Source organism: Cyphomyrmex costatus, unplaced genomic scaffold (genome assembly GCF_001594065.2).
Source record: "Cyphomyrmex costatus isolate MS0001 unplaced genomic scaffold, Ccosl1.0 scaffold53, whole genome shotgun sequence".
In the NCBI taxonomy this organism is placed as follows: domain Eukaryota; kingdom Metazoa; phylum Arthropoda; class Insecta; order Hymenoptera; family Formicidae; genus Cyphomyrmex; species Cyphomyrmex costatus.
This window is the reverse complement of record NW_017279524.1, coordinates 142,132-155,320: the sequence shown is the minus strand read 5'-3', so window position 1 is coordinate 155,320 and position 13,189 is coordinate 142,132. Positions and strand designations below refer to the sequence as shown.

Genomic DNA, 13,189 nt, shown 5'->3' with positions numbered 1-13,189 from the left:
GACTTTAATATTGATATAAAATGAAGTAATCTATACAAACAAGATAGAAATTTTAATTTAACATAGAGAGAGAGAGAGTTAAATTTATTATATTATTTTAATATAACATTTAATATAAACAAAGAACATAGTTGATCCATACATTTAAATTTACATAAATGATATGTAAGATATAGTTTACATTAATATATATATATATATATATATATATATATATATATATATGTAAATCATGTTATATATAAACACAGTTCTGGTTTTAATTTGAGTTAAAAAACTATTTGTAACAGAGATGTTGAAAAGTAATAGTGAATTTTTTCTTTACCTAATCAATGAAATAGATAATAAAAAATGACATTTTTTACAGGTACAGATTAGCTCATATTCGAATGGACATGTGCTTCATTAGATGAAATCATATGAGTAAAATGATGCATTATAGTTCATGGATTCAATCAATAGCAGATCATCAATGTTGCATGTCATATATTGATATGATGCCATCCTTCCACAATCACGATCACGAGCGTCATCAATTGACCGAGGAGGAAACTGAACAGACTGGCGAGGAGGTACATGACACAATGACGCCTGCTACTTCTGGCGAACGTAGTTCTAGCGCAGACCTATTTAGATTGGAGTTTGCTGCTACTCAATGGTCTAAATTAGTTTCCAATGCAGAAGGTCTATTTACGAAGCTCATGTCAAGTAACGTTCTGCCGCACACTGATCAAGATCAAATTGAGCAGTGGTTGTGCATGAAACAGGAGTACGAGGAATGTATAGCCAGCGATGAGAGTACCAGTTTACAGGGATATACGGAGAATGCCAGAAGATCGTTGGAACGCATTGAAGAAGTAACCGAGACTGATGAAAAAACGGACGAATCTGCGAATCAAACGAAACTTAAACTTAATTGCATCTCAAGTTCAGACAGCGAAATATCTGATGATGATGACGATGATGAAGATGAGGAAGAGGAGGACGAGGAGGAAGACGATGATCAAAGCGATGTGAGTTCGGAAAATCCAGATTTTTTGGAGAAACTAGATGAATGCATGAATAAATTTAAGTTAGAGACGGATAGAATTGTCGATTCTACAAAGGATGATTTCAGAGAAGCAAACATTGAGATTATATCTCCAGTAACGAGATCCGTAAATAATAATTACGTACCAGTATCTCGTCCTTTACCAATAAGAAATCCAAATTCCAGAAGAAACTCAATGTTGCCTGGTTCCGATATGTGTAATGAAGTATTAGTTTTTAATGACAGCCTGAAACCTTGCCAAAATCAAATCCTTGAAAATCATATCTCAGAATATATCAATCCTTATATGTTGGATAATCGCGAGTCAGAAGTAAATATTAATGATAATATTATTAACGACAATTTTGTCGTGATTCAAAACGATAATTCACCCGATCTATTACTTGAAGTCCTCAAGAACACGGAAATACCCGAACCTATTAAAGAGTTAAAAGCGCTAACGCTGAATAACGAGGCGAAACAAACGCAAGTGAAAAAAATTCAATCAAATTTGGATGGAGCGCATAAACGTATCGAAGAACTGCAAACGACAATTAAGATTAAACAACGTTTCATAGCAGATATGATAAAGAATTCCGATACACGCACCAGCGCAAAGCAAAAATTCCAACGTAAACGTAGTAAACTGGAAGAGGAGTATTACAACACGAGAACACAATTGGCACAAGCAGAGAATGCACATATGTACAAGGATCTTGATGAAAAAATACACAAAAAAGAAATTGAATTAATGAAAAATATAGCAATACATTATGAGAAACGAATGATGGATATAGATATGATAAAGCAAATAGCCGGTGATTCCGCGAAGAAAGTTTTAGAGTTGGAAGCCTCGTTAAATACATCGAAGAAGCAAATGGATAAATTAAAGCGGCAATTGAAGCGAGAAGAGGAACGTAAGAAGCAGTTGGAGGACGAGCTGGCTAAGGATCAACAAAAGATTCGTGAACTTGAGGAGAAATATAATCTAACTGCGTCCAAATTGAAGGAAATGCAATCGGAGAGCGAGGATGAGAAACACAATATGAAATCAAAGACTGATTGTTCAGATAAGATGAAGAACTTGATGGATGTTAGTGCAAGGATATCTCATCTGGATCACGTTCTGAAAGAGAAATCTATGGATCTGGAGAGAACTGCAGACATGGACGAGAAAGAAGCGTTACGACATGAGATCAGGAATTTGAGGCGCACTCGAGACTGTTTGGTGGACGAGAAATGCAATTTAGATGAGAAGTTCCAAAAGGATAGAACTCTAACGATGGTCGAAGAACGTAAACTGCTAGAATGCGGTGAGACTATCGAAGCCATCGATGCGATGATTGAGCACAAGAATGAGATGATTTGCGGACGGAAGGACTTTGATGAAAATCAATCCCAACGCGAAAAAGGTGAGAGAATGTTGACGGAGCGTTTGAAGAAACTCTCACATGGTGAAATAATAACGTTATTTATGAAATACTTCCGCAAGGTCATTGACTTGAAGGAGAGCTCGAAGAATCTGGAGGTTCAGATAACTGAGCTCGAGGCTCACATCACGAATCAGGATTGGCGGTTAATGGAGGCCGAAAAACGAATGATTTTAATGCAAAGGCAGTATGAAGATAAGCTGCATCACGTATTCAGGCATTTTGCGGAGGAGACGAGCAGCTCCGGTTACGAACGATTGGATAAGGATTCTGAGCTTGTAAGATTCAAAAAGGAAAATAGAGCGCTCAAGAAACGATTGGCGGATGTCGAAGCTCTTCTCAAGGGTACAACACCACCGCGTACAGCTAGTCCATGTAAAATTCTGCAACAGCAAGGATTGAAACAGATCACACCGAGTACTCGATCTACGACTATAACGAGGAAACGAAATAAATTGATAATTGAAAAGACGACTGATAGAGATAGCGATAAAAGGAAAAAGTGAATTTGTTGAGTATCTTTATTTATTATATATGTTTATAATTCGAATTTTTTATTGTATATTGTTTTATGTACTACATCTTCGTATTTTCTCGTCACAAATGTTTACAATAGACTGTATAAAAGCATTTCTCGTTTTAACACAGTATAGTTTCCTAGATCATACATAGATTATGTGATAATAGTTTTTCTGTGTGAAACAATTACCTCTTCTGTATTTTTATAAGATACACATTTTTACGTTTTAAAAGTACATTCAGTATATTTTTGTTTATCAAACAACTCAAAAATAAATTTGCCTATATTATATTTATTAACTTTTAGGTAAGTGATGTAAAGAATGTGGAAGTTGGTAGGTGAGGTATTCAGAACATCCCAAAAAATTTTATTTTTACATTTATATTTTTTACTAGTATATTATATGTTACAATTAAACGTACATTAATTAATATGAGATGGACTATAGAAACATATAAAAATAATGAACTTTAAGACTTTATTTTTATTTATACAATACTTTTCTTTTTTAAAACAAGATTTTTAAGAAAACTAAGTTTATGGCCACCCTGCCTATCTCTTAAATGTTAAAAGATGTATTATTCTTGAATACGAATTTAACTGCATGCAATTTAACCACGTTGTATTTATTACAGGGCATAGTTCTAAGCTCTCATATAATTTAATGGATATTTAGACGTAATATCTCTGGAAATCTCGTTTGCATGCGAAAGCCTATTTGCATGCCGTTCATAACATGTTATTATTCAGTAGTTGCTGTAGCAAAGCAATTGTCATGTCGACGACATAATAAGATACGGTACGATCGCTTCGTTCTGATTTTTTGCGACAGGAAAACTTGGAGGCTTGCGAATCTTGTATGAATAGTGACGCTCAATTGTTGTACATTATGCAGTGTGTATTCAAATAATTGTTATTTTACAGATAGCTTAATTTTACAGACAGCTTTTAAATGGCGATAAACGTAGTCAGGAAATTACAACGTTGCATTTGGAATTAAGTTATTAAAATGTATCGCCTAAGAATTACGAGTCTGATTAGAGGATGTATCAGGATTCTTACAACTGTAGCTGTGTGTGTGTGCTCAATTATTGTATTTTCTGGACACGTCGATAACAATGCGCATAATACCTTGCTACATCACGCGATTATCTTTGACTATTTATATGTTGTTCGTGTATTTGGAAGGAACGTTTGATTTCCGTATTACTAACTCTCTCATTACCGACATGTTTACTAGACACGTAAAAGACGCGACAAATTTTTCTTATATATTTGGAATTGATTTTTTCTATTTTATATAATATATTAGTATACACTCACACACACATACTATACACAGGGTGTCCTAGAAATAAGGTAGGAGTCGCATTGGGGGTGTGGAAGGAATCAAGCCCTACCGTAAATTTGATATAAGAATCGTATATGAAGGGTTCAAATTCGTATTGAAAGACATACGAATCATATCCGATCGTATGCGATAACATGTTAATTGCATGATCGTATATGATTTGTATACGATTCGTATAAAATTCGCATATACTTCATAAACGATCGGATATGAATCGTATGTCTTTCATATACTGTTCACATACGATCTTATACAAATCGTATCCCATTTACGTATACCATGACATATGATTTTGTCTTGTGCGACTTTCACGGTAGGGAGGAGAACAAAAAAGTCTTACATCATTTTGAGATAGTCGCTGTAGCTTTCGAATTAAAAAATAAAACGTCTAAGCCAATATGCGGTGACACCCCGCCGTGCGAGTTTATACTGTGAACACTATGGGACACCTTGTATATAACATATATATATATATAATATTATGGTACATTTCGCGAAATTATAATAATATAATTTTTTGTCAGAAAATATTTCGTCTGCATTTTTTGGCCGAGTGAGAATTAATATTTGTCAAGTGTACTGCGTGCGTGTCGAATATTCTTAATTATTTAGTATGTGATTTCCCAAACATCATAACTCTGACTCGAAGATCGCATCGATTCTCTTTCGACATATAATTTATTGTAATTTTGTAAATAAATCGAATATTATATAACTCTTCCTTTCTATACTAAATTTTTTATCCCCTGGACACGCATTTACCCATAAGGAATAGTTGCAAAATTATTTCTTTACGAACTTATATATATGTATGTATATATATATACGCTTCGAAAGTTGGTTTTCGTAGATTGGTATCTAAAAAACGACTTTCGTAGATTTAAGTGTGTTCGACATGAGCATGAGGATGAAACAGATTTATATGTTTGACTTTCTAAATCGGATTAAATCTTATCGCGCGACCTTTTAGTATATATAACTGTATATAAAACGTGTCGAATGTCCTCTTACTCATAAATATTAAATATTACAATGCAAGAGATAGTCATTGCTTCAACATCGATGAAAGTTGGAATAATTGATGATCTTGCGTCAAATTTTAATTGAAGAAACATCGAATTTATGACCAAGCTAATGTCAGGTAGATATTGTTATATATACGACCTAAAAAATATACAAATATTTATTAAAGTTAAATCATTTTTCCAACGTAGCGTCAAAAAATATATGTTCTTGCGTGTTAAAGCGTTTCATTATCAGAATATGTGTTATAAGTGGAGTTAATGTGTTATAAAGTGCAGTGATTATACTGCAGAGAGGCCAAGTAAATACATAAATGGAAATGGACCCCCGCGTTATCAATATCCGCCATGAACAAGTCGTACGACCGCGTTCCGAACGCGTGCAAATGCACGTGTCGCGTAACGTTATCGATACGCGTATCGTCGTTCCAAATTCTCACCCACTAAGTGGCGAGAGATGCATTTCATGGTACGATACCCACGAATTGGTAGCTATGTCCCGCAGACGCGCGTAATCTCGGTCGACGTCTAAGTTTGTTACTTATTATTGATAGTCACGCACCGATCCGCGACCAGTCGTAGTTCTCGGTACCGTAAAGCTCGTATCACCCTATTACGCCATTGGAGATTGAGAATTATAACTGCGAATTAGAGATTAGAATTCGATCAGTTAGATCTTTAATCTTCAATTTAATCTTTAATTCGCATATGGCGAAATAAAGATTAGAATTTAGTCTTTCATAAAATCAGAACAAAACGCGCGCGCGGATTAAAATTAAAGTTATCTATCTAACTGATCGAATTCTAATCTTAGTTAATTCGCAATCCTCAATCTCCAATATGTAGTGTGATATGATCTTTACGATACACTCAAATATTTTGATCATATAACAGAAAGATTCTCTCATATTTCGGGAGTAGAGTCACAAACTAGCTTCACAATTAATTGTTCAAGTATAAATTATTAATGCCTAACAAACGTAATACGTGTGTAAATTTTTAACAGTTTTTATCACTTGGCCAGCAGTTTGAAGAAATCATCGATGCAGGAATTGCGCACTGTTCAAACAATTACAATTTTGTGACTGTCTAACATTTAAGTGCAAAGATATATAATACATATATATATATATATAATATATATAAATATATGTAACTATATATTTTTTAAAATCGTGAAATATTAAAAATTAAATGTATATAGTCGAATGCATTGGATATATACGAAATACTTCTTCAGCAATTCGTACACGGCAAGTCGGCAACTTAGAAACTATTGTGCAACAACTCGACATGCTAATTTTATAATCCACTGTACCATTACATTTATTAATGTCTGCTCGGATTCTTGTAAGTATATAAGCAACAGGTCTTCTTTCCCCTTTAACCCAAACCGGCTACGGATGAGGTGTTTCGTGGAAGAGACGCGTTAAATGAGTTTCAGGAAAAGTAGGCGAGAGCGACAGGACGGTCGCCGCATCTGGAGCGAAATTTCGGGATGAGAGAGGGAAAATTAATGTCCGTTGCGATTTTTTTACGTGAACGAATTGCTAATGCGTGACCGGGATCCGCAAGAATGCTTACACGAACTGTGCATTTTTGATTAAGCGCGTCTCTTGTTCATTCAAACGCCTGCATTACCTGTAAATCTCAACACTTTGCTAACGGAATGTTAAATAGCGTATAAAAACTACGCCTTTATGGGGCATAATATGGGTTAATCATTATTTATGTGATACATAACACCCCTTTATGGTAACTTTATGAAAAGTTTATGATCAAGTACACATCTTAAAACAGAAAAATCATTATTTATGTGATATATATAATACATGAAACACCCGGCCCTTTATTAAAATAACTTTATAAAATGTTTACGAGTATAAAGCATTATTATTCGACAATTTGCAAAATTAATGCCGATATAACTTCGTTGAGTCCATTTCTCGACACCGCGCCGCGTATATACAAAAAAACCTAATAGCATTTACACATATAAATGAGCGTAATAATTATTATATAATATATATTTAATATCTAATATATAGTGAAATAGAACTCGGTGAAGTTATACTACTATTGTACCTAATATTTTGATTTAAAAAATTTTGCTACAAAAAATTAGGTAACAATTTCTATATTTGCGCATTCTATAAGTATGCAAATAATCCATAATTTATATTATAATTATGTTTTCTTCTCTTTTCCTGTTTCTAAATAATTCTAATTAAAACAGTTTGTAAGTTGCTTTTTCAATTCGTCATTCATTATATGTAAATAATGACTATTGATTCGTATAAATTTCAATAAACCTGTAAGCATTTAATTTTTCAGCATTAATTGAGAATTTTAGAATTTTTAAGATTGTGATTGCTTATTATTTTATAAGATCGATTTTTTTTTCATATAATCTCTTCGATAACCTTACTTTAATTTGGATCTTATATTTATATATGGAATTGTAGCTACGATGCTCCATTGCTACGCATCGGTCGGTGAGTAACAATTAAAAACTTCAAAAAAATGAGATAACGAATCTGTAAAAAATGTGACAGACAATAACTATATCGTATTGTGAACATCATTATAGAAATGATAACAATTTTCATAGATTCGTTACCTTAAAATATATGAGCTACAAAAGATTATGATATACATAATATATATTTTAAAATAAAATAAAATATATAACGTTCTAATTAATTATTACAAATTTTTGTTAATTTTTTTATTAATGTATAAGTATACTCATATCGAATTTTAGACGCTAAAATATTTATATTTTTATACGAATTTTGTTATGTACGTACGTTTCAAAAACTGTTGAACAATAAAGAACAATACTGTACGTAAATTATTATAAATTGAATAATAGATATATAATACAGGAAAATAAGTAATCAGGCTTTCTAATTATTAATATTTAACTTTAATATGTTAATATAGAGAAATTAATTTATTGATAGATTTTATATTGATATGATATAATAACGAGATAGAAACTGGTAGTACAGTCTCCAAAAAATGTAATGATAAAAAATAGATATATACTATAATATAAGGCTTCGATAGAGAGAGAGAGAGAGAGAGAGAGAGAGAGAGAGAGAGAGAGAGAGAGAGAGAGAGAGATTGCTTAGACATGTAAAATATAGTTTACATACTTTACATATATGTAGATATCTGTAAATAGTGTACATTATCGCATATTACGCCACTTATTCGAATGGAATAGTATTTTACGATAAACACACAATCCTGCAGGTTAAAATCGTTTTTATATATGTGCCTACTGTGGGTTATTAAGTTTCTGACGTAGAATGTAATATTAGCCTCCGTCGATAAAATATTGAGCGAGAAAATATAAGAAAAATGTCAATAAATCATGGGCATCGTCGATCAGATTCGAAATGTCCGAATACTGTAACTCACGGTTTAATCACTGCTGTAATATATACCATTGTCCGAATGGGACTGTAAATCCCTGCACCGTGACGAAAATGGGGAGAGAAACGCCATAGGAATTCCACAGATCCGCCGAAGCGATGGTAAACAGTCCCGATTTAATGTCATGTAGTATTTACAATTCAAAGGATACCGAAATATCTCCGGCACGCCGCGAGCCAGTTGTGTTTTTCTCGTGATGGACGGCATTGTATTCCACGGATTCATTTGCACACATAACGGCGGCGTTACATCTCTGGAAATTATCATACTCTTCTAACAATAATAAATCATTATCTCTTACGATCTATTTTATGACATATTTACTATGCTCAGATTCATTTGTCTTAATTTTCAATTAACCTGTAAATTCTATTATGTTTTCATATAATATGTATATTATACTTATAGTATGTATATACTATTATGTCTTTTATATTTTATACTATTATCTAGTATTTTTATTTTCAATTATTCTTAGCAGTTTAGACAGTGTTAATCATCGAATAAAAAAAGTTTGACACTATAATTCTCGATAAAAATAATATATTTAATTATTAAGATAATATATTTGTTTGATAGACAGAATAGCTAGAGGAGTGCTTCAATTGTTCGAAACTTGTAGACTTTCCTATACATATAAAATTCTGATAGGGTAGAGAGAGAGAGAGAGAGAGAGAGAGAGAGAGAGAGAGAGAGAGAGAGAGATTGCTTAGACATGTAAAATATAGTTTACATACTTTACATATATGTAGATATCTGTAAATAGTGTACATTATCGCATATTACGCCACTTATTCGAATGGAATAGTATTTTACGATAAACACACAATCCTGCAGGTTAAAATCGTTTTTATATATGTGCCTACTGTGGGTTATTAAGTTTCTGACGTAGAATGTAATATTAGCCTCCGTCGATAAAATATTGAGCGAGAAAATATAAGAAAAATGTCAATAAATCATGGGCATCGTCGATCAGATTCGAAATGTCCGAATACTGTAACTCACGGTTTAATCACTGCTGTAATATATACCATTGTCCGAATGGGACTGTAAATCCCTGCACCGTGACGAAAATGGGGAGAGAAACGCCATAGGAATTCCACAGATCCGCCGAAGCGATGGTAAACAGTCCCGATTTAATGTCATGTAGTATTTACAATTCAAAGGATACCGAAATATCTCCGGCACGCCGCGAGCCAGTTGTGTTTTTCTCGTGATGGACGGCATTGTATTCCACGGATTCATTTGCACACATAACGGCGGCGTTACATCTCTGGAAATTATCATACTCTTCTAACAATAATAAATCATTATCTCTTACGATCTATTTTATGACATATTTACTATGCTCAGATTCATTTGTCTTAATTTTCAATTAACCTGTAAATTCTATTATGTTTTCATATAATATGTATATTATACTTATAGTATGTATATACTATTATGTCTTTTATATTTTATACTATTATCTAGTATTTTTATTTTCAATTATTCTTAGCAGTTTAGACAGTGTTAATCATCGAATAAAAAAAGTTTGACACTATAATTCTCGATAAAAATAATATATTTAATTATTAAGATAATATATTTGTTTGATAGACAGAATAGCTAGAGGAGTGCTTCAATTGTTCGAAACTTGTAGACTTTCCTATACATATAAAATTCTGATAGGGTATAATTATTATATTTTAATGAAATTTTTGTTTAAATATAAAGTAATGTCATATTTTAATAAAGTCTCTTATTATTGCAGAATTACTTGTCGGAGCTAGATATTTGAAATCAAAAGATGCACTCTCAGCGAGTTTCCGTAGTGTAGTGGTTATCACGTGTGCTTCACACGCACAAGGTCCCCGGTTCGATCCCGGGCGGAAACAGATGTCATTATTTTTTTTTCTTTTTTACAATTTAATTTTTTTTCTAGAAATTTATTTATTTTCAATTAAAAATATGTTTGTTAGAAAATTATATTTATTGAATCAAGTTTGCACGTTATATAGAATAGCATGAAAGAATAATAATAAAACTTTTGTATTTCTAGTATAATGTATATATATATATATATATTTATTTATAAAAATTAAATATATATACAAATAAGAAAATTATTTGTAGCTTGGAAGATAATATTAATAATCGACAAATATATATATAAATATCAATCAAATATATCAATTGTATAAATATTTATGTAATTATTTTAGGAAAGACAAGTTCGCGATTGTCAGGATGGCCGAGCGGTCTAAGGCGCCAGACTCAAGGTTCACTCCTTCTCGGTTCAAAACCGAGTTTTTTCGGGCTTTCTGGTCCTCTCTGAGGGCGTGGGTTCGAATCCCACTTCTGACAAAATTCTTTTGCTCGCAAAAACGCCATGTATAAAAATGCAATAAAAAATAATCAATCAAATTGTTTTCCACACACACAATTTATTAAAAATTTTGCAAGATATTACTTTTTATCTAATACGCATTTTGTAAATGAAAGAGCTTTCCACAAAATTTATAGCATGTATAATTTACTTTCTTTTATACAGTTTGTTGGTAATAAATTCTTTTTTTTTTTTATATTATAGTTTATTCATTATTATAATATTATGGATTATTAATTATTTTACATTATTGAATTATTTTATAGATATTTATTTTTATATGTCTTACATTACATAAGTTTAACGCGTGTACTACTGCGTGCGTCTTATCTGCATTATTAAGAGACATGCAATCGATTGTCAGGATGGCCGAGCGGTCTAAGGCGCCAGACTCAAGGTTCATTACCTTCTCGGTTCAACACCGAGTTCGGAGCTTTCTGGTCCTCTCTGAGGGCGTGGGTTCGAATCCCACTTCTGACAAATTCTTTTGCTCATTGTCATAAATTATGTAATTGTTGTTTATATTCTTTTTGCCTTAGTAATTAATAAATATAATGACCAAAGTACTGAGTTTACCGTGAAATGTCCATCATCTAAACGTCGTCGGTTCGAAACTACAATTATAATAGTATAGACAATATGTTTTTTTACTTTTTTAAATACGATTTTCTGTTAATTGTTTATGTGGCAAATTTTGTTATATGTAATAGCTGTTAATATAATTATTAATAATGTATTTATATTACTGAATATAAAATATAAAAATAATAATTTTTTTATTTTTATGATCAACTTTTCAAAGATTTTTTATAGAATTGCTATATATGAAATATTATTGTAGTTAGCTAACATAGTATTTAAAAAAAATATAAAATTATCAATGACATAAATTTATTGTATAGTTAAAGTACGATAGCTAATCCTTTCTTTAAAATTCAAAAGACGATTTCCGTAATCCGGTATGGTCTAGTGGCTAGGATACCTGGCTCTCACCCAGGAGGCTCGGGTTCGATTCCCGGTACCGGAATTCTTTTTGTTTAAAAAGAATTTTTTTTAATACGCGTATTGTAACTCTCTTTAATTTGTTTTTTAATTATAATTTAACTTTACAATATATAACAATAAATTGAAAATGAATAAAAGTAAATTTATAAGAAAAAATGTAAAACCAAATCACAATTAAATAAAAATATATATCTAAAAGTAAAAGTAGATGTAATAATTTTTTTTAAGCCAAAATAAGTTATTAAATATATATTGTAGCTTTATAATTATTCTCTAGTTTTAATTTAATTTTGCAGTGATGAGCACATAAATAAATAAAAGCGGTATATTCTCATCGGTTTTCATTGGTTTAAATAAATAAAAGTAAATATATAAGGAAAAAGGATGTAAAAGCAAATCACATAATTAAATAAAAATATATACATAGAAGTTAATTTAAAAGGTAAATAATATCATATTATATATAAATAATTTTTTTAAACAGCAAATTATCATAAATAAAAGCAAATTACATTTAAATAAAAATAAATGTATAAAATTAAATGCCAGCTATGTTGATCAAACAAAAAGAAAATTGAGTACCAGATTAAATGAACGTATACATATCTGATATTAGAAAAAAGACATATTCTCCCACTGTCCTTACAGATCATCGTATTAATTTTGACCATAATTTTAGATGGAATGATGTTAAAATGTTAGACATTGAATCTTCCTACAACAAAAGACTGGTGTCTGAAATAATTCATATTAAAAGACAAAAATAAGGTCTTAATAAGCAAAATGATACTGAATCTTTACCAGAAACTTATTCACAGATTATTGATTCTCTTTCACCTTCTTAATTCTTCCTCCTTATCGTATCCGTATCGTTATACAATCACGAAAGAACTGAGAATACAGTGATCGAATCGTCTAGTAAAGCACACATTGTTAAATTTGCTGTCGAGTCGGCTATTTCGATAAGTGGAAAACGACAAACCGTTTATACTTATGAATGTGCGGCTTGATAAATTGTT

At 31.4% G+C, this 13,189-nt stretch overlaps 1 protein-coding gene and 4 non-coding genes across 5 annotated transcripts; all 5 read left to right on the top strand.

Annotated features, from left to right (window-relative positions):
* Positions 1–419: 419 nt before the first annotated feature.
* Positions 420–2,966, top strand: cos (kinesin-like protein costa). The gene has a single exon (XM_018546246.1). It carries the CDS (start codon positions 420–422, stop codon positions 2,964–2,966), a length of 2,547 nt encoding a protein of 848 aa, XP_018401748.1.
* A 7,635-nt stretch (positions 2,967–10,601) lies between these two features.
* On the top strand, positions 10,602–10,674 carry TRNAV-CAC (transfer RNA valine (anticodon CAC)). Its single transcript has one exon. It is a non-coding gene; the product is annotated as a tRNA-Val (tRNA).
* A 346-nt stretch (positions 10,675–11,020) lies between these two features.
* Positions 11,021–11,143, top strand: TRNAL-CAA (transfer RNA leucine (anticodon CAA)). Its single transcript has 2 exons — positions 11,021–11,058; positions 11,099–11,143. It is a non-coding gene; the product is annotated as a tRNA-Leu (tRNA).
* A 381-nt stretch (positions 11,144–11,524) lies between these two features.
* Positions 11,525–11,645, top strand: TRNAL-CAA (transfer RNA leucine (anticodon CAA)). The gene is made up of 2 exons: positions 11,525–11,562; positions 11,601–11,645. It is a non-coding gene; the product is annotated as a tRNA-Leu (tRNA).
* A 475-nt stretch (positions 11,646–12,120) lies between these two features.
* On the top strand, positions 12,121–12,192 carry TRNAE-CUC (transfer RNA glutamic acid (anticodon CUC)). Its single transcript has one exon. It is a non-coding gene; the product is annotated as a tRNA-Glu (tRNA).
* The last annotated feature ends 997 nt before the right edge of the window (positions 12,193–13,189 follow it).